Source organism: Eulemur rufifrons, chromosome 5 (assembly GCF_041146395.1).
Source record: "Eulemur rufifrons isolate Redbay chromosome 5, OSU_ERuf_1, whole genome shotgun sequence".
In the NCBI taxonomy this organism is placed as follows: Eukaryota; Metazoa; Chordata; class Mammalia; order Primates; family Lemuridae; genus Eulemur; species Eulemur rufifrons.
The window spans coordinates 54,956,186-54,977,912 of NC_090987.1; the positions used below are offsets into that span (position 1 = coordinate 54,956,186).

At 51.6% G+C, this 21,727-nt stretch overlaps 1 protein-coding gene across 1 annotated transcript in view; it reads right to left on the reverse strand.

Annotated features, from left to right (window-relative positions):
* GFPT2 (glutamine-fructose-6-phosphate transaminase 2) overlaps positions 1-21,727 on the reverse strand; it is a 41,471-nt gene that overhangs the window by 15,250 nt on the left and 4,494 nt on the right. Inside the window, exons 2-9 of the mRNA XM_069468322.1 lie at positions 14,483-14,590; positions 13,006-13,104; positions 12,356-12,481; positions 8,927-8,985; positions 8,154-8,288; positions 6,219-6,280; positions 2,816-2,895; positions 2,138-2,255 (exon numbers count right to left, since the gene is read on the reverse strand). Coding sequence (XP_069324423.1) covers positions 2,138-2,255; positions 2,816-2,895; positions 6,219-6,280; positions 8,154-8,288; positions 8,927-8,985; positions 12,356-12,481; positions 13,006-13,104; positions 14,483-14,590 — 787 coding nt within the window. The remainder of the gene's footprint in view (positions 1-2,137; positions 2,256-2,815; positions 2,896-6,218; positions 6,281-8,153; positions 8,289-8,926; positions 8,986-12,355; positions 12,482-13,005; positions 13,105-14,482; positions 14,591-21,727) is intronic.

Sequence of the window (21,727 nt, forward strand, 5' to 3'; positions counted from 1 at the left end):
TGGATAGTAACGGATAGGAATCTAGTCATTAAGGTCACTGGTACAAGAGTTAGGCCTGAGGTGGATGCTGCAACTCTGTCCCTTACTGGTCCTGTGCCCCCAGGCAACACGGGTGACACCTCTGTCCCCCTGGCTCTGGCTCCTCCTCTGTGAACAGGAGAGGGGAGCTGTCCCTTCTCCAGAGGTCTGCTGTGATCATTAACCAGGGCGGTCCAGGCGTGGCCTCGGCACAGTGTCCCGCTGTATGTGCACAGTGGGCTGCGGCCGCCTCAGCTCTGCAGCGTGAGGCCACCGTGTCGCTGGTTTCCAGTGTGTGTTGGCTTTCTTGTCTATGCACTGTACATGACAGAATCGCTTTTTTAAGTTCCAAAAACCTAAACAAACAGAAGAATCTCGAGGATTTTAATTATAGCATTGAATTCACTGATTAATTTAGGGGAGAATCTATGCTTTTTAAAAAATTAATTTTTAATTATTAAATTAATTTAAAATTTTAAGTCCATTAATTTTTGAAAATATCCACTTGGGAAGCTGAGATGGGAGGATCCCTTGAGCCCAGGAGTTCAAGGCCAGCCTGGGCAACACTGTGAGACCCTATCTCTATAAAAGAAAAGAAAAAAAGAAAAATAATAATTTTTAAGCTTCTTACTGAGGAATGTGGAATCTCCTCCTTCATTCAAACCTCTTTGTTCATGGTAAACTTCTGTGGTTTTCTCCAGATTCCAGACCATTTTTATTGAAATTTATTCTAAGGAATTTAATTAAACATTTTTTTCCAGCCGTGGTGAGTGGTATTGCTTTTTTGTTTACCAAATGTTTGCCGAGAGCCTCTGGGGCCCGGTCACAGCCACGGTCAGTCGCGTGAGGAGAGACAGGCGGGAGCCAGGCAGACGTGGTCCGGGCTGCTCAGCCAGCAGCTCAGGGGCTGGGGCCGCAGTCTGGGGTTTCCACACCTTTACTCCCAGCTGCTATTCGTAGGTCTAACAGCCTTTCAGCTGGGATACAAATAATTATTTCATCTCCTTTCAGGCATTCATTCTTTTTCAAAAGAGAAATATTTATCATATTTCATTGAAAATAGGTACTGTTGGTTGTAAGATCACAATTATTTGATACACTTGGAAGAAATAAAAACTTCAGCAACTAATAATGGCAAGATGCCAAAATCTGTAAAATGCTGTGTCTCAGAATCATTGAAGTAATCTTAACTTCTCACTGAAATGGTGTGTAGGGAACACGGCTGGGGAAACGCTGCCCGTCTCTGTCCGTGCCAAGCACGATGCTGGCTGTGGCCTTAAGCAGGCCCTGCGTTCCTATCATCCCGTCCCGTTTCCCGGGAGACCTGGCCTGGTGTCCCCCTGCCGCACCTCAAGGCCCTCCTGGAGGCCGGGTGGGAAAGGACAACTAGGGAGGGCGGAAAGGAAGGAAGGTCTGGCCGAAGGGGGCAGCAGGGGCGTCACATGGTTTCTTCTTCAAGGCAGGAAGCGTTGTGCTTCTCCTCTCTCTCCCTCTCTCTCTCTCTCTCTGCATGTGAGTGTAAAATTTCTGTAATAAGATGGGTATGAAGCAGAATTTCTCAAATTTCAAAATGATTATTTTGCAGATTGATGAGAACACGGACTTTAGAATCAATTGAACAAACACCCTGAATCTTGGCTCTGTCTCTCACAAATGGACAGAGCCCGGCAAAAGCGGAGCTGGGGGGTGCGGGAAGAACTGAGGTCTGGAGACACCGGCCCCATTTGAAGGGAGCAGCTCTGAGCAGACCCAGACACCTGGGGCCTGAGAGAGCACAGTAGTTTTTCCAGAGAAGCTAGAAATACAGATTTTTATGGAAAATCTTCTGATTTTAAAATGTTGGTAAATAATTCAATTATTTTGTGCAGACGCAAAAACATTGTGCCCATCAGTGGATCTGGCCTTTGGCCGCCAGGGCTGCAGACCACAGCCGTGCAGGTGCCCACTGGACAAGGACCTCGGGACGAGGGCCGTGGGGCTGGAAGCTGCTTTGGCCCCGCACGGTGCTGAGCTACGAGGAAGCAGCTCACGTGGGGGATAAGGAAGGAAGGGTGCTGTGTAGACGGGCACCCTTTGATTATGCAGTCCCAGGCAGGAAAGGTAAGAAAGGTTTAGTTACCTTGCATCAGAAGCAAAGAAGAATTCCACGGCCTTGTCACCCACTGCGTGCAGGCAGGTAGAGCTGTCCAGCCTCTTCATCCTTGTCTTACAGATGTTCTTGACATTCTCAATAGTGCCTAGCAAATGAAGGGATGATTCGCAAATCTCATTTGACTATTTTGTTTGCATAACATGCAGCAAGGAACCAATTTCCCCTCTGAATGTGTGTGGGAGAAATGTGCAATTTTTAGCTTTGGCTGCGTCAACTGAATCATGTAAAAGATCCCCAAATAGCACAGGACCACTGCAAGAGTGTTCACACGGCTACAGTGTGAGCGCAACGCAAACAAAACAAACCAAAGCAGCACTCAAATCAAGGCACGGCTGCCATCACACAACGGAGCTGCAAGCCGTTCTCTCTGCTTTTGTGTCTGTTTGAAAATATCCACAATAAAAAGCTTTTTAAAAATATGGAGCCAATTTGCCATTCTGGAAAAGACAAAAATAAAAATAAAAATAAAAATAAACATGGAGCCAAGTGTCAGCTGCATGGAAACCTTTTAGACCCGGAGCCGAGTGCCAGCGGGCCCCAGGCAGGGCGGGGCGCCCTGGCCTCAGAAGGGAGTGGCCGCACCCGCGCAGCCGCTGAGTCCTGGGGGGCGCAGCTGCGCCGTCCACGCCTTCTTGAGAGACTTACACGTCCTGTATAAGACGGGGATCTGCTCCGTGGAGAGCTTGTATTTGCTCCGCACTCCGATGAGCAGGGGGCTGCCTCTCCTGGGGAGAGAAGGCGTCAGTTACTTACTGCCTTCCACCCCCGGGGCTGGATGTCCTCCTAGCATCTGAGGTGGGATCCCTGAATCTAGCCCTTTCCCTGGGGCCGACAATCGTGATTAGGTGCCACAGGGTGGACCCTTGGCCACAGGAGATGCTCTCGGGTCCAGAGCAAGGACCCAGAGGCCAGCGCGGGAACCCCAGCTCACTGACTTGCCATCCCCCACTGCCAAATGAGCCTGGCAGTCTGTCCCGGACCCCAGGACCAGGGACTCCTCCGGCTCGGCGAACCCCCCACAGGACTAACCCACACGGATCACCAAGGCTGAGCGACAGCACGCAGAGGCGCGCGGGTCTCCCCAGCCTTCCTTACCTGCACACCCCGAAGCAGGAGGGCTCCATGTCCCGGATGTGCCCAAAGACTCCCTTTTTGTTCCCTCCTTTCTCCCAGTCCCGTTGCTCTCCTGCCTTAATGGGCAAAAAACTACCTGACCTTTGTGTCCACTCTGCTCTGTGGGCCACTTAAGGTGATTTCCAGGGTAGTTTTTTCTCTGCCTGAGTGACACCTCCTGGACGAAGTTTAGAATCTTCGACCCGTACAAGGTGCACTTCGTCATGAAGGGGACGGTGACTTTCACAAGGCAGACTCCTGGGGAATTCCTGCCGCCGGCCAGGACAGGGCCCCAACTCAGGCCTCCCCTCCCGCGTCTCTGAGCGCCCCCAGCAGGCTCTCCCAGCACCTCCCAAGCGAATCCCCAGGGAAGCGCTTCACGCTGTTTCCTCGAAGTTCACAGCTTCTAGCGGTGAATGTGTTTACGGTATTATTTCATGCTTTAATGACATCTTGCCTCCAAAATCTAATTCTTTGCTCATTCTTATAAATTACAGCATGCAAATCAAATTTACAATGCGTGTGCATAGAAATAAGCTGCTCGTTCTCGTAGCTCACGCTCTAAACCTCCAATTCTAGCCAGAACCCAGGCAGGTAAAGTTCTGGTAGCTACTAAAGGGTGCCCTCCCCCCCCCATATTAACTTACTAATAAGAAAACACCCAGCATGTATCAATGAGGCAATTTGAGAGCTGTTTCAAACACATTAATTAGAACACAATGAGGTAACGTTTTACCTCAACCGGTTTCTTGTTAACTCGGGTCAATGAACTAACGACCCACTTGTTAGCCTGAATCCTGCCCGCATGTAACCAGGGTGGTTAACCCAACTCAACACAGCTCCCAATACTCTCCAGCAACAACAGACCTTGTTTTTCAGCAGTGCTGGGCTGTGTGGACCCCACTTGTGACTTCTCCAAGTGGGGGACAAAGTCTGTGGCTCTCAAGAAGGTGCCATGAGCACCTTGGATATTTTGGCCAATCTCTTGTTATGTCTTAAGCAAATCTGAGACATGGCTTGGGGCCCATCAGGGAACTGGCTTTAATAGTCTTTTTTTTTTTTTTTTTTGAGACAGAGTCTCACTCTGTTGCCCGGGCTAGAGTGAGTGCCGTGGCGTCAGCCTAGCTCACAGCAACCTCAAACTCCTGGGCTCAAGGGATCCTCCTGTCTCAGCCTCCCGGGTAGCTGGGACTACAGGCATGCACCACCATGCCCGGCTAATTTTTTCTATATAGATTTTTAGCTGTCCATATAATTTCTTTCTATTTTTAGTAGAGATGGGGTCTCGCTCTTGCTCAGGCTGGTCTCGAACTCCTGAGCTCAAACGATCCGCCCACCTCGGCCTCCCAGAGTGCTAGGATTACAGGCGTGAGCCACTGCGCCCGGCCTTTAATAGTCTTGATAACAATGGCAGTGAGAAAGCACGTGCTTATCTAATTTTCTCGGCAAATGGCTTCCCCAAATTGTATTGTTGTAGGTTGAGCTCCGCGGTTTCTCTAGAAGGAGACGTATAAGTCTCCCAGGACATCCCAAAGGTTGTCCTGGAGGTTACAGAGCCATCAGTTATAGGCAATTTAGAAAAATAAAGCTTTATTGCTTCTTCATGCTGCCCTCTTCTGAGTTCACTCTAAACAATAACATCATGATAATACCAGATTTTAATAGGGGCTTCTAAATTTGATGGGAACCAACTGGTATTTTATAATTCTATGATTTGAGGGAATTAAATTCCAAATGGTAAATCAGTTCCAGTTCTAGAAAAAAGTAAAATCATGATAAATGTCTATCATTTCCTGCCCAGATCATCTGCAAGGGACAGCCTCACCCTCTCTGGCCTAGTCTCCCAGGGCCATGGGCACACCCTCCATGGCTCCTGGGGAGCTTCCGGATGGAGCCTGCCGCCCGCACAGCATCAAGCCCCTTTAGAGCTGGGCCTTGCCCACCTCTCCACTCTCAGCAGCCTTCGAGGCTCCTGGGGCAGCGTCCCCACCACCCTGCTCACTGCTGTCCCCTGTACCTGGCACACAACCGGTGGCAGTTAAGCACACACTAAGCCTGGAAAAGCCTCAAGTCCCACGGTGCCCCTCCACCCCGCTGTCACCCCGGCCAGCAGGAATCCTGGAGGCAGCACACCTGCCCTGGGCCCCTTGCCTTGCTCATGCTGGTCCCTAGAGCCCGCTGCCTGCCTCCTCCGGGCTGACACCTGCCCCCTCAGGCCCTTGGTGCGCTGGCCCCCATCGCAGAGCATCACCCTCCTCTGCCCTCCTGCACAACTGTCCAGCCCTTAAGGGCAGGGACCAGGTCCAATGTCACTAGGTCCCCAGGGCCTGGCACACAGTAAGTGCTCAATAGATATTAGTTGGATGGATACTCAATCCATCTGAATATAAAATAAAAGATGGCATTTAATCCACTTCTGTAAATCCACACAGCTCTGGGGGCCACACGTGGGCTGAACCAGACTCTTTGGGCTGATTCCTGGGACCCCCTGCTGTGAAGGTTACGAAGTTCGAGCTCTGGGCCTCCAAGGCCTCTTTGGTACTGGATCCAAATCACTGTTTCCTAGTTACGTGTTCATTTTGCATGCTTTTCCTTAAGGGGGGGTCCCCCAAATTATACTGGCTTCAAGCCCCACAAAACCTGGATTTGCTCCAATACAGTTTTGTTTTTATTTTAATTTGTTGTCAACTTCTAAAAATCTGGACATTCCAAACAGAAATCCAACTTTCTGGTTTCTCTTTTTAAAATATCAAGCTGTGGCACCACCAGCCGCAGAGACAGTAGGGTGCAGTCCTGGGGGACAGCACGGCTGTCCTTTAGACACAGCGGGCACCTGCCAGTGTGCCGAGGCCCTGCCCCTCCCCTGTGCCGCAGCTAAGCGATTTTACTTCATTAATTTCTTTCTTATTGGAAATATTAACGCATTTTGCCTTACCTTGTGGCAACAGCTTCTCCTGGGTAGTGGATGCTCTTGAAAACCAGCGCGAACGCACCTTCCTGAAAACACACACATGAACAGTGAGGGCCAACTCGCTCCGGCCAGCCGAGCCTCTGCAGCCTGGCCGCTGCCCCCGCTGGTCCCCCTGGCCCCTCTTCACGGTGGGCAGCCCTGGGGTCCCTGGGGAGCTGAACGCAGGAACGGCTCGAGCAGGGTGATGGCAGGAGGGAAAGGGAAACCCAATCGCTGAAGTACCAGAGACCAGAACTTACAATTTCCCGGTGAGCAACATAAACCACACCCATCCAGCCCCACAGGGAGCCCCTCAGGGACACCCGACTCCAGGACGGGCGGGCAGGACAGGCGCACTCAGAAGCACAGGAAGTGCGGCCAGCCGGGCCCTGCGCCTGGCCCACGCCTGTGGGCTGCACTCAGCTCCACACAGGACAGCCTGGGCTCAATCCCAGCTCCGTCCCTTCACTGGCCACCTTTGTGCCTCGTTTTCCTCAGCTGTGAATGGATATGAGGACAGTCCTGCCTTGGACGGCTTCTGTGAGGATGACGAGCTACAGCACTGAACGAGGCCTGGCATGCGGAGGACCCAAGAGAAGCCCAAGCTGCTGTTACTGTTACTGTTACTGTTATTTCTGTGGACACTGTCACTTGCCCGCTGTGCTTCAGCCTGCTGGTTGTGCAAAGCCAGAACTAGTGTCTAGCTCTCCTAACGCAAGATCCAAAGAGCTTTTTCTACTTAAATTCTTGGTGCAAAATTCTCCCCTACATCCTGACTGTCCCGTACTTATTTATCACGACCCTAGTAGACCTCAGTGACATACAGCCGGCCATAAATCCAAGTTTCCATGCGAAACCTCGTAAGTGCTGGAGCCCTGGCAGCACCAGGCCCTGTGTGGCCTGTGTGTTAGGTCCAGCTCACCCACTCAGCGGCACAGCCAGAGGGACTGAGTCGGTGTCCCCAGGTCCCAGCGGCCCTTCCAACTGCCTAAAACCAAGGGGCTTCAGGCAGAATCCTGAGGCTTTTGCTAATTTAGGAAAAATCCTAAGTTTAAAAGTGCCATTATGGGGGAGAGGTATTTCTAAAGTATCAAAATAAAAACGGAAAAGCAGGAAATACCGCACTGCAATACTAAATGGGCTTCCTGTGTGTTACTCCCTACACTAGCACATTAGGCAGGGGACGGGATCTTACTGCTATTTATACACATGGACTCCAAAAATGGGAGTCACAGAGCAAAGTGTTTTGACAGCAGACTTGCTTTTTAAATAAGACTCTGAAAACACTGGCCCAGGGATGGCACATCATAAACCACAGCACGGCGCCTGCGGCACCCAGCGACCCAGCATGTCCCAGTTCTCAGCCCTAACACTGTCTCCACACCGCCGTGGCCATGGAGGAGCTAGTGGCCAGCACCGAGAGGTCGGGGCCCTTCCCTCCTCCTGCCCCACCCCATGTGCACCTGTGTGGGCTCCACCTCCTCCGCCAAGGACAGGCTCCCCTTGGACAGTCCCCCCAGGGTGAGCTCCCCTTCTCATCCCTTCGGCTCCTTGGGCCCTGCCCTCTGGGATGTCACGAATCTCTCTCTCTCCTGGGTCATTCTCTTCAGCAACACAATCCTCCCTCAGAACCACGACCCTCTTTTGCATGCCCTCACCAAGCCCACATGTGCATCGTGGGAAGTCATAGGCCACAACGCCAGTCACGGTTTCAGGGCGTTAAAGCAAAGCAAGGCACTTTTTATTCGATGTTTACTACCCAAATCACAGAACATCTCCCAATTCTATAAAGATATAACATCTTTAGGCCGGAGGATGTGCATGAACCATCTTTTAGCCTCAGGACTTTGTGCAAATTTGTTTAGTAAGTGCTCATAAAAAAGGAAGGAGTGATTTAGACAGATAGGATTTATAACTCACCAACTGTTGAATGACTCTCTCAACCAGTGTTGAAAATGTAATGTCCTCAGTTTCTCTATTGTCAAACACGTATTTAATCAGCTTCGCGATGGTCTCTGTATCTGTTTCTGACTCAAACTCGTAGCCTTTGCTTTCCTGGAATGTGCGGTTGGACACGGAGTGTCAGATAGTGGTTGTTGCGCAAAGCCTGCCCAGCCAACTCCCTCTCCTCCCCGATGACATGCACTTGGAGCAACTCAAGCCAAGAACAAGGAAAACTGGGAAGGGATGGAGAACGTTTGCCAGAATCACACAGACAAACACCTCTGACTCACTCCTGGGTTCCCTGAGATCATCCCTCCTCAGAAGCTTGTCCTTGCCATTAATCCGGACATTGCAAAACAGCAGCAGTCAAAATGATAAAATATGAGTCAAATCCACCCACATCCCGACCAACACCACACGAGCTTTCCAAACTTCAGACACTCACCAACCTCACTCCCACCCTCGTTCCCCTGGTTGTGTGAGTCAATGTGTTCTACAGTGCAGACACTTTCGCAAACCAAGTGCGTGTCATTTGCTTCTGTGACTCGGCAGTGGCCTTGAGGTCAATGCTGATGCCCTGGCTCAGACAAGACCCGGGAGGCCGGGGCTGAGGCTACGTTCACCACGTGGTGGCCAGGATGGGTCTCGCTCGTTCCCGTGCTTGCCACTGGGGGGAAACGAGCTGGCTGGAAGGTTTCCAAGGAGACCAATGCCACCCGGCCCAGATGTCACCTGGGAAGGACTCGTACCAGAAACTTCCTCAGATCTTTGTAATTTGTGATGATCCCATTATGGATGACAACAAATTCTGAAAGAAAAGTCAAGAGAGAAGTGCTGTGAGGAGGCAAAGCACAAGTCAGATGTGAAGGAAATGACGAGATGGCCTGCAAACCCCGCATCACCCCCCCCCAACAGAGACTGCGCTGCAGATTCTGTCCCCGGTGACCAGCACTGCCGTCTGTGACAACTGCGGTTCAAACCCGAGGAACACATATTTCTCTCTCTGTGACAGACAGTCACCAACCTGCCCGTGCCCAGAGCTCCGTGCTTGGGGTCCCGATGCTACCAAACAGGCTTTGGTATTTATGTCGCACAACGGACGATTAACCCTTCATTAGCCAGGACTAACCCAGGCACTCCCAACAGACTTTAGGCTCAGAGAGGTCACAAGCTAAAAGCCCGTTGAAGCGCTTTGTTTGGTCTACACTTTGCACTTTAGAATCCTGGCTTTCTTGGGCGGCAAATCCCCAGCACTTCTGGCATCCCCGGGCTCAGCCACACTTCTGTGTGTCAGGGTCTGCCTGCTGCTGCTGCCCTGCCTCCCCAGCACTGCCCCACGCCCTGCACGGGGGACCCCGCAGACCCTGGAGGGGCGAGGGCTGTCTGCCTCAATGCCACTGCATTTTCTCAGTAAACAGCCGATGAGGGAGCACCTTGAGGGAAAGGTCTAAGGCCAGCCTGAAAGGTTTTCTGGGCAAAAGCCCCCTTTCCCTCTCATCCTCGATGAGGGAAAGATTCCTTACTGCCCTTAACATTTAATAACTCCACCAGGATGTGTTGTTTAGATGTTGGATGCTCTTCACAAATATTGACTCTTATGGGGTGATCCCTTGGATCTCCACTTCAAATTTTTCTTCAGTTCAGGAAAGATTTCTCCCACGACATCTTTTAAAACCTTTATTTTCACCATAAGTTCCTCTCTACCTTAAAAAAACCTATTGTTTAATTGTGTGACATCACACAAAAAATGGGAGGGCTTGAATCAGAAAAGCCCAGGTTCAGCAGGTGCACTGGCCACAGCCAAGTTCTCCTGCAGCATTTAGGGTTCTGTCCTGGTGGCCTCTTGGGGACCCCTGCTGTCCACATGTTGGCTGTCTCTTACCTGGCTCCATAGTCATCCTCTTCTCCAATCTTTTTCATACCTATTGTGACATTATTTCTTTACATTATTTTCTTAACTCTCACATTTTCTTTCATCTTAGTCTACTATTTTAACTTGTCGTTAATTTATTTCCTAGAATCCATGTTTTCTTTGCAAGAGTTTCTCCGTGCAATTTCCTTGTGCACTGTGGCTGCTGGGAGTGAGACTTCCTTCAAAGTGTGCACTTCAGCTATCACTACTAGTTGTTAAGAAAGTTTATGAATCTGTGCTTCTTGTCCATGTTATTTTCTTTGCAATTACTCATCCTGAGTCAGGGCAGAAGTGTCCAAGTTCGGGCTTGGGTGGGACTCCTTGGAGCCTCCCTGCTTTGGGGACACAGAATCATTGTCTGCCCTGGAGTGGGGGATTTTCTGGGGAGGTTCGCCCTATCGGTTGGGCGGCTGGGAGGCTGTGGCTGAGGTGGCAACATCTCAGGGCACACAGTCTTGGGGCAGTGTTTTCTCAGCCGACGCTGCTGCTCTGGGGACCAGCTTCTGCATCTGCCGTGGGGTTTGGCCAGATGTACGTTCCAGGTCCTCAGCACCGTGGGGTCTGCAGTCCTCCTCTGGGGTGTAGGGTGCTTGTCCCAGTCATGGCATGCCCTATGGTTCAGGGCATGGACCAGACCCAAGGAACAGTCACCAACTGAAGCCTCACCGCCCAAAGACTCTGACCACATGGACACATGAGCAGCCCTGGCCTCTGTGCTACCTCCAGCTGCTTTTCTGAGTGGGGTAGACGGGGCTCTTCTTCCAGGCTCTGGACGATGCCTGCCCTTCCAAACTGGGCAGGGAGAGCTGGTGAACCCCTGCAGAGCGCTTTGGAGAGAAGCTGCACTTTCTGTTAGGGGTGAGGGTGGCTGTCCTTCCTGCCTGGCACTACCGGGGGCACCACTGATCCACAGTGGGTAAAGGACCCCAGGGAGGTGCTGCTCTCTCCTTGGTCCAACTTCCATGAGGACATACTGCAGTGAGGCTTGTCACGTGTGTGGCTAAGTGCCTGCTAACAGGCCCCCGACAACTGCTCTGATGTATTTGATCCTCACTGTAACACAGGACTTGGAAAGAACGTGCACTATGCCAGGGGACGTCTGGGGTCAGGGTCTGGCTGACTCCAGAAGCCATTCTCTTTGCTGGATGCCCGCCCGCCATGCCCAGGTTCAAGTCACTGGGGGCTTCTGCCCTGACCAGGCCTCACCCAGTGTGGGGACCTACTGGAAGGCCCAGATCATGTCTTAGACTCTGGCGGGCCCTGGTAGGCCCGGGAGGAGTGAGGGATTGAATCCTCTCCCCATCTCCACGCCCACCGTGTCCTAATGCAGGAGGCTCTGACACCCTGGGGGCCGCCCGACGAGCCCCTGAGAGCTGCCGGCGGGAGCTCCAGCCAACCAGCCTTTCTGCCACGGGAGCGGGAAGGGTGCTACTTAAGAGAACCACGACACGGAGCACTGTCCTGGCGGCCCAGCTAAGTGATGTGGACCCGTGAGCTGGCCTTGGGGGTGGTTGGGAGAACCCACCAAAGACGCCGTGAGCAGTCAGTGACCTTGGCCCTCTGCCCATCAGCGGTGCTCTGAGGCTCTGTAAGCTCAGTGTTTCCAGAGTTCCCAGCTTTTCAAGGGATGCCAGATAGTCTGGACTTTTATGCACAATAATTCTTGATTTTTAAAAACACAAAGTGAGCCGAGTTGAGGGCTCTCCTGGGAAGATCCCTTGGGCTTCGGGCTGCAGCTCCTGCTTCTCCAAATCCTAAGCTCTGGGCGGCTGAGGTCTCCTGCAGGGGCCCAGCGGGTGGAGCAGGTGCCTCCGACACCAACCACGATCAGCACGACCCCTGCCTCACTCTGGAACACTCTGTAGGGATGGTGGGTTTAGCTGGATGAGGACGGACCCCATCCTCCCCTTAAAGGTGCAGCCTTCTGGGACACTTCAGTCTCTTAGGGAGGAAGAGTGTGCGGCCCCTCGGTCCCTCATGTTGCCACATCCCACTCAAGGGCTAGGTTCCACGGAGCCAGCAGCCCTCCTGGTAAGTGCCATCATTTTCCTGTGGGTGCCCAGCAGGTCAGCACCGCCCGGGGGCCAGGCCGAGTTTGCCTCTCCACAGAGGCCTGGGGCCAACAAAAGTGTTTGGGAGCAAGGTCGTTCGTGTGGGAAGTCAGCTAGAAGTGGGCATGGGTTGCTCTGGCCGGGGTTAGCCCTGCAACGTGGCTCAGGGTGGGGCAGAACCTTCAGGGACAGAGGAGCAAGGCCACACCACGTACCATTGCCTTTGTCTGAGCGCTGCGGGTGGCTGTTGACAGCATTGGGGATCCCATGGGTGGCCCAGCGAGTGTGGGCGATGCCAAAGTGCGTTTCAAACTCCACCTTTAAGTCCATGCTGTTTTGTTCTAAATGAAAGAAAAATGAGTTTGCCACACTTTAAACACAAGAAAGACACAGGACTGTTAAGGGAAGGTGGTGTCCTTACACCACGACACGCCAGCCGTGCCGACAGCACGTCCCCTGGGCCCAGCCGGGCACCCCGCCGGGTCCTGCACCACCGTGCTGAGGGCTGCTTGGGACTCACCAGTAACGCAGCTCACTTCTTCACTGAAATAAACTCACTTTAAAAAGAAAATTACACTAAAATAGAAAAGCAGTATCTGAATAATTAAAATAAATTTGCCAGAATAATTAAAATGAATACTGTACATAACTATTAAAACTTTTTAAACTTCTCCACGTGCCACTGCCTAAAATAAACCATCCTACACTCTGTGAAACACAGTTTTACAACATGGGCTTAACTCTCCTTTTATTTAAGCCTGGACACATCAATATTTTTAGCCTCAAATGCTGTTGGAAAAAAGTCTTTCTTTTAAAGTGGCCCATGCTGCACTTGTTATTCGAACTCAGAGTGTTTTCCACTTACTGTAAAGTTCTTCATCCAGAGCCTTGACTTTTCCGCTTTTCTTGACAAGCTGGATTTGTCTTTCTTTGGCTTCGTGATTATTTCCATCAATTGCCACACCTGCGGTTTAAACATTATTTTTTCTGTTGGAATTTAAGTTTGGTCACAAGGTGCTATGCAGGGCAGGGCTGCACGCTCAGGGCTGCTGGTCACCACAGGTCTTGCACCCCAGGCTTGCTGACCGGTGGACAGCTGTGCAGTTTGCCGGAAATCTCCTTGGACGCAAGATGTGTCGCGAGGGCGGCGGGATTAACTGCAAGCAGGGGACTCCCTGCCTCCTCCCCTGCTGCAGCTGCCCCGCCTGCTCTGCCCTGGGCTGCTGACCAGGGCGAGCCCCACAGGCGGTGGGGGAGGCGCTACCAGCCCCTCCGCTGGTGGCAATGGGCACAGTGAAAGGCTTGTGTCCCATGTGCTCTTCACATTATGACAGTTTTGCTGGTGTCCCAACTGCATTGGTGTCCCTGCAACCTTTTATCTGATTGGCTTTCTGTTAAGAACTTGATGGGGATATAAAATCATATGGCTCCCCACTTCTCCTTGGGCTGCTTAATTAAAAATGGGAAACAGGCTAAATGTCCCCCTATTTGGTGGATGGAGTAAACTGTGAGACAGTCGCCGGACGGAGGATCAGGTAGCCACTTAGAAAGATATTTTGGAAGAGGTTAAGATAATGGAAATGCTAAGGTAAGAGAAAAGAGAATATAAAATTACAAAATTGAATAATTACAATTGGGTAAAAACAAAAAATATCCAAGTACAACACCTCCACCCCTCCCCTACCCCACATCACACCAACAGACTGCAAGGACAGGATGAGGGACACGAAGGTTGATCTAAGATCGATGGAAGGTGCTTTTGTTTTCTGAAGCCACATTATTGAGGTAGGGCTAACATACACAATGCTGTGCATATTTAATATCTACAACTTGATTGGTTTGGCGACAAATCTGCACCCACGAAACCACTACCCCAATCCACGCCATAGACCTACCCGTCACCTACAGAAGTCTGCTCCCATCCTCGTTATTTATAATTTGTGTGTGTGATAAGAGCACTTAACCTAAGATCTGCTCAGCAAATCTAAGACCCTTTTAGCAAATCCTTAAGTACGTAATCCAGCACCCTTACCTGCAGGCCCCTGCCGCAGGGCGCCTCTCCAGCACCTGCTCGCTGTGCACAGCCGAAGATTTGTGGCCTCCCCGTTTCCCGATGGGGAAACTTTGATGGAGGTTTATTTTTTTTATTTCTTTTTTTTACCCTTGTTTTTTCTTTCTACTTTTCTATAGCTTTCAAATTTCTTTAGTGGGCAAGCATTATTTTTATGCTGAGAAGAAATGTTAGTAAGAAGTACCAGAAAAATGCCCAGGTTGTAAAAGCCCACAGCAGAGAAATGGGCAGCGGAGCCTGGTCCCGCGCGAGGCGGGCAGGTGGGACTCACCTGCAGAGTCGTAGCCTCTGTACTCCAGCCGCTGCAGGCCCTTGATGAGGGTCTCAAAGATCTCCTTCCTCGTCCGCGGGACTCTGTAGTTCATGTAGGCGAAGATTCCTGAACAAAGAGAAAAAAGTGGCAAGTTTATAAAACACTCAGTTCACGTGTAGAAGAAAACACTTTGGGGGCACAAGGTGGCAACTCGGGAGGTCTCTGGCTGTTTGCAGAGGGAGGTGTGGCCTTTCCAGACAAGAAGAGTGGCACTTCCCTCCTTCCCCCCGTGACAAAAACACTTGTGCACCCTGTGTCACGCCTCTTGGCCTTGCGATTCCGCTGCAGGGAACTTACGCTGGACTTCCAGGAGACAGCTTTCCTGTGGCAACGTCCATCAGAGCAAAGGCCAGCAATGCAGCCCAACCCCCTTGGGACTCTGCAAGTCCCCACCTCCCTGCATTCCTGGATTTGTACAGTACACGCCTTGAAAGAGTCATAAGGTCACAGCAGCCCCTGGTGGCAGGTGGGGACTGGTGCTGGGCCTCTGCTTCCACTTTCCACCTGTATATGTGGCTTGGAGCTGGACATGAATAAGCACTATGATGACAACAGCAAGAATATGACCATCTCATTCTCCCTTGGGCCCCGGAGAATCCTCACCCTCAAGGTAGGCCGACAAACCAAGATTTTGTTTGGCTTTATTTTCTGCATTTGTATTTCAAAATAATACTTTTCCAAATAGGAAGCCATGGTTGTCATGTTGGTTCTGCCCTTCCAAACCCCTCTACTCCCCCATTGGTGACGACGGACCCTTGACCTGCCTCTCTCTGTGGGTGTCCCAGCCCATCATCCTCTCTCCCCACCTTGGGGAAGCCTGTCCACCTCAGGGGTGGTGTCCTGGCCCTGGCTCTGGCACACCCCAATGCACATACACATCTCCCTGACAAGGGCACAGGCTGGCACCTCTGTCTCTTTTTTTTTTTTTTTTTGAGACAGAGTCTGGCTCTGTTACCCTGTCTAGAGTGCCGTGGCATCAGTCTAGCTCACAGCAACCTCAAAAGCCTGGGCTCAAGCGATCCTCCTGCATCAGCCTCCGGGGTAGCTGGAACTACAGGCATGCACCACCATGCCCAGCTAATTTTTTCTATATATTTTTAGTTGTCCAGCTAATTTCTTTCTATTTTTAGTAGAGACAGGGTCTTGCTCTTGCTCAGGCTGGTCTCCAACTCCTTTTTTTTGAGACAGAGTCTCGCTTTGTTGCCCGAGCTAGAGTGAGTGCCGTGGCGTCAGCCTAGCTCACAGCAACCTCAAACTCCTGGGCTTAAGCAATCCTACCGCCTCAGCCTCCTGAGTAGCTGGGACTACAGGCATGTGCCACCATGCCCGGCTAATTTTTTCTATATATATTTTAGTTGGCCAGATAATTTCTTTCTATTTTTAGTAGAGAAGAGGTCTCGCTCTTGCTCAGGCTGGTCTCGAACTGACTTTGAGTGATCCACCCGCCTCAGCCTCCCAGAGTGCTAGGATTACAGGCGTGAGCCACTGTGCCCGGCCATTTCTGTCTTTATATTTCTCACCATGCCTTCACACACAGTCCTGTTTGATAAACGTATGCTGAATAGAATGACCATATATCTGCATTAACGGAGGAAGCAATAGCACGGGTCATAAGAGACTTATTGGGCTTCAGGCGTTTTCACAGTGCCTGTCTCGGTATGCCTGGGCTGCTGTAACAAAATACCATGGACTGGGCGGCTTATAAACAAATAGGAATTTACTGCTCACAGTTCTGGGGGCTGGAAGTCCAAGATCAAGGTGTTGGCAGATCCGGCGTCTGGTGAGGGCCCCTTCCTGGAAGGGGCGCAGGATCTGTCCAGAGTTTTTTATAAGGGCACTAATTTTATTCATGAGAGCTCCACCCCCACAACCTCATCACCTCCCAAAGGCTCTGCCTCCAATACTATCACCTCGGTGGGGCGAGGACTTCAATATATGAATTTAGGGAGAACATGAACATTCAGACCATAGCAGTAGCTAATCTTGCTGAGGCTCATCACGTACAGGCACTGGGCCACGCAGATGTCAGCACAAGCCCTCAGCGGCCTTCAAGGTTGGCCCACAACCCTCCTCTTACCTTCTGGAACAGAAGCCTGGGGAAGCCGGGACTCACCCAGAGCCAGAGTGGAACCAAGGAGACCTGACTTCAAGATTTAAACGCTCCTAACCACTGGGATGAACACTGTGAAGGTTAAAAGATTTATTTTCCCAATTACATTTTGCTGGGATGAGAGAAAGTTCTGACCAGGATCAGAGTTCTTCCAGAGACGAACTTCACAGAGGACAACCTGCCCCGCAGATAGCCCAGGGCTGGCCATAATTATACACAAAACCACCTGCAACATCTCTGGTCATTAAGAAGATTAGATTCAAGTGAATACAGAATGAATGACTAAACTTCAATGAAAAGAATGTTATATTCCTAAACAGTAAGTAGGGTCCCATCACACAAACACTTAACTTACTAAAATTCATCTACATGCACAGTCAAAAAGCAGGTGATAAAATTAAATAGTATCATAAGTTATATTTAGCATTCTTATGTACTGTAAGCTACTGTACACAGGATATATTTGCACACACATATTAAGGTGAAGGGTTTATATAGAAAAACATGTACCCGGTACACGGGCAATTTTGCCAGTAAGCTATTTTTGTCTTCCTCGCTGACTTCAGGCCAGGTGAGAGGCGCTGAGTGCGAGCCGCCGGGCCCTTCCCCCGCGGGGCCTGCACTGCCCGGCTCACGCTTAGTACCTACACTGCCACCAAAACACACATCTGGGCATGCGACGTACTTTTGTCACCTTGTTTTTTTTTGCTTTTTTTTTTTTAAGATAGTTACTTTTTAATGTCAACATTAAAAAATTTTTTACCAGCTTTCTTGAGATATAAGTCATGTACCACAATATCCTCCCATGTAAATTATACAATTCAATGGTTTTTGGTATATTCAGAGTTGTGTAATCATCACCACAATGTATGTTTTAGGTGAAACTTTTAATAACATTAATTTTTCTAAAAACAATCAGAAAGTTCCCTGGGGGACATGGTCAAATTCTGGCCGCTGTAAAGACCATATAGTTATGGGAGACAGTTACTGAGAGGATGGAGCGATTCAATAAATCGTTGTTGGAGTCTTTTAATCTAAACTTTCCTGGCATCCTGAGAATGTTCTAGAATTACACCTGTGCCCACTAAGGGAACCTGGCAGACATCACAGATGACACAAAGATTCAGACATGTAACCATCACCAACTCTGAAAAGGTTTTGAATTGTGTTCAGCAGAGTGCTCTAAGGGTGGGCTCTGCGACTCCCCTCTGTGGTCCCCTCCTGCTGGCCACACGTGGCTTCTGCACACGCGTCAGGCATGTAGCTCTGCGTATTGTCGCTGACTCTCAGACCCGTGACAGTTTCTGGGGGGCAGCAGGGGGTGCCGCCAGAGCCCCCTGCAGGCTCGGACAGGGAAAGGGTCCTTGCCCTCAGGACTGCACGCCGTGTCCACACGCAGCGGGGAGCCGCGGCCGTGAGGGAAGCTGCCAAACAGTGGTATTCACGGTCTCTGCGCAGAAGACACAAATCTAATTTTCAACAAGAAACCTCTTGCGTACCGACATCTGTTCCGTAATGCTTTTCACGAGCAAAGCTCTCTCTCCTTTCGCAGCTCGTCCTCCTCACCGGACTCTCCCTGTACTCTGCTGCACTGAAGTGGGCAAAACAGCATTCACATTGTGTTCTGATTCTTTTTTTAAAAAATAGAATAGAAGAAAAGGAAGCTGCTCTTCTAGGAATTTCTCTTGCTATTTACATCAGAATTCCCTTTTAAATCCCTCCCATCCATGAATAAAAGCCACCGTGAGAATACATTTTTTAACCTTTTTTACCTTTAAGATCAGGAAAGATCAAGCAGTTTGACAATAAGCGAGAGTTTAAATTCCAGCACCCTCTTTGGAAGGCCGTGTGGCAATCTCTCAAAATTCAACATGTACACACATCTGTTGCCCAGAGCTGCTGCACTTCTAGGAACACATCCAACAGGCATCTCTGCAGAGACGCATGTGCACAGCCACGAGGAGAGCTGCTTAGCGCTGTCTGCGGTCACCAAAGGCTGGAGACAGCCGGACGCCGGCAGGGACCAGGTGGGGGGGTTGCAGCTGCACAGCGGCCTGCAGCAGGCAGCCCTTACGGCCGCGCTGTCCTGGAGGGCAGTCTGCATCCCCAGGACGTGTCAAGGGGAAAAGCAGCTTGCAGAACATGAATAAACTACACAGGGCTGGGGGTAGGTGCGCGGAGCATTTCTGGAAGGGCACCAAGACCAGCAGGCAGTGGTTGCCTCTGACGTGGTCACTGAACATGGGACAGACACTTCCTTCCCACGGTGTCCTGTTTGTACGGTTATTTCCCCACATGCCACTACATAGTATTTTACCCCTGTATGAATTAGGTGGTGGTGAGTACATGACAGTTATCTAGATGCCAGATAATGTCTGAACAAGAAAAGACTCTATTCTGTCAGAAGGGGACACCCTAGCCAAGGCACAAGGGTTGACATGGACCAGCTGTTTAGACAGTGGTGGGTGTGACAGCCCTGGTTCACCCTGATCTCCTGTGGGCACGGGCATCCCGGTGAGGACCCTACAACTTCCAGGGAAAGGTGCACTGACGGTGTGGCACCTGGGACCCCCCAGGACGGACCTCTGGCCGGGTCTGCTTTTGTTGCAACCGTCTCATCACATCCAGAGTGGCAGGACCACTGCCAGCCCTTCCTTTTGCAGGGCCCCTGCCCTGGCCAGTCCCTCCTGCCCCTCGACCTCTCCCTGGCCCCACCCACCTGGAGGAACAACAGCTGACCACACCTCCTGATCCTTAAAAGGACTGGCTCAGGGTCACGCACCTGGGGTGGCCTCCTTCCTCCCTCTGCCACTTGCCATCTGAGGGACGGCAAGAAACACAGAGGGTGGCCACCGAAGCCTGCGGCCAGCACCAGGAGCTGATCTCAAATCCCTTTCAGGGCAGCCTCCAGCAGGTCACTGAACCCCTGCACCTCTGTAAAAAGGGGGTGATCGCTAGCATAGTGCCTGCCACATAGTAAGTGCCCATTAAAATAAAATGAGGCAAGGAGCTTGAGAAATTATCCCTTGAGAAGTTATCTTTAAATTAAACCAGGGGGGCCGGGCGCGGTGGCTCACGCCTGTAATCCTAGCACTCTGGGAGGCCGAGGTGGGCGGATCGTTTGAGCTCAGGAGTTCGAGACCAGCCTGAGCAAGAGCGAGACCCCATCTTTACTAAAAAAATAGAAAGAAATTATATGGACAGCTAAAAATATATATAGAAAAAATTAGCCGGGCATGGTGGTACATGCCTGTAGTCCCAACTACTCGGGAGGCTGAGACAGGAGGATCCCTTGAGCCCAGGGGTTTGAGGTTGCTGTGAGCTAGGCTGACGCCATGGCACTCACTCTAGCCTGGGCAACAAAGTGAGACTCTGTCTCAAAAAAAATAAATAAATTAATTAAACCAGGGGGAAAATTGTACCATTTACTGTTATTTCTTCTTGGCCTTCTGCCTGGGGAAATAATGGTTAAACCAAATGTATGATTTGGCTGTGGTTTGATCAAGATTTAATTCACCCTGGAAACATTCTCTGGCCATGAGGGCCTCAAAAAGGGGTCAAGAGAGGACAAGGGTGCTCTGGGACCCCTGAGCCCTCAGGGGAGGTGGGAAAGGGCCTCCTGCTGGGGGCGGGGAAGACAGCCGAGGCCGGCTCTTGGCACAGGTGGCTGTGACCCATTCTACAGTCTCTCAGCTCACAGGTTCCCCATGAGATCTGAGCAGGCCTTTCCCCACCCCCTTCCAAAGCCACGTGGCCCTGTTTACTTTCTATACAGCATTTGCCTCCTCTTCTGTTTTCTGACTCCCACGGGACTGTAACCTCCATGAGAGTGGAGGCCACATCCGTCCTACCCATCTTTGGGTCCCCAGCAGCTGGCCCAGGGACTGGCACATTTTAGGTGCTCAATAAATATTTCTTGAATGAGTGACTGGAGGGGACACCGAGGAAGGTGGCTTCTGAGCTGGGCATGAGAAGCCACGCTTAGCCAGAAACACGCAGGTCCGTTTGCTGGAACCCACAGCGAAACCATGAGGGACACAAAGGCAGGGGGTGATGGGTGCTGAGCTGGGGGTCCCTGGGTGTCAGCCCCTGTCACCAGGGGAGCACGGCACTGCCAGAGCTCAGGGTGAGCCGCAAGGCACTCCGACGCTGATGTTCCCCAGCACAACCTCCCTGCCCCCATGCAGTGTGGTGGAGGAGCACAGCCTTCCCACTGAGTGACCAGGGAAGCCCCCGGGACCCTGCTGGGTGGGCTGCACAGTAAGCCACTGCAGAGGCTTCCCAGTGCCACCACTTTCTGAACCTCGTCTTCTCGGACCCTCACAACACCCTGTGCAGAGGAACTGCGGCCTCCGTGGGCGGAGAGGGCGTCTGCGGCTCCAAGGCCAGAAACTTGAGCAATTCACAGCCAGGTCTGCCTGACCGCAAGCCGGGGCTTATCACTGCCGCCCCCCAGTCAGCACAGAATCCTATCCCAAGGGGAGAGGAACGGCTCTCACAGACACCTGGCTTGGGGGAGATGCCCACCTGGCACTAGATGGACAGGCCTCAGAGACCCCCTGGTCAAGTTCAGGCCGGGTGCTGCCCTTAGAGCCCAGCCCCACCCCGACACTCCCAAGTGCGACTCCACCCTTCTCCTTCTGTCCTGTCCACCCCTAGGGCCTCTGAAACCAGCCAGGGAGCCTCCAGCCACACCCCCCAACCCTGCCCGGGGCCCACAGCCCTGCCTCAACCTCTCACCCCTGCTCCCCACAGGCCCCTGCAGGGGCCAGCCTCAGCTCTCACTCCCGAGGGGCCCCCAGCCCGGTGCTGTCCCCTCCCACGTCCCCCGCACCTATTCTCACACGCTGCCTCCCCAATCCCTCTACCCCAGATGAAAACCATCTTTCCCACCTCTGACCTCTCTTTTCCAATTCCCCATCCCTTTTCCAAGACTTCTCCCACTTTCTATCTCGACCTACTGCCATTACTGGCCTCCTCTCCTAGAGCTGCTCGTCCCATAGGACAGGTGTCCACACCGACAGCCCTCCATCTCAGCACTGAAGGGCTCACCTTTTCAGCCCATGAACCGATACAGGTCAGAGACTACCCCA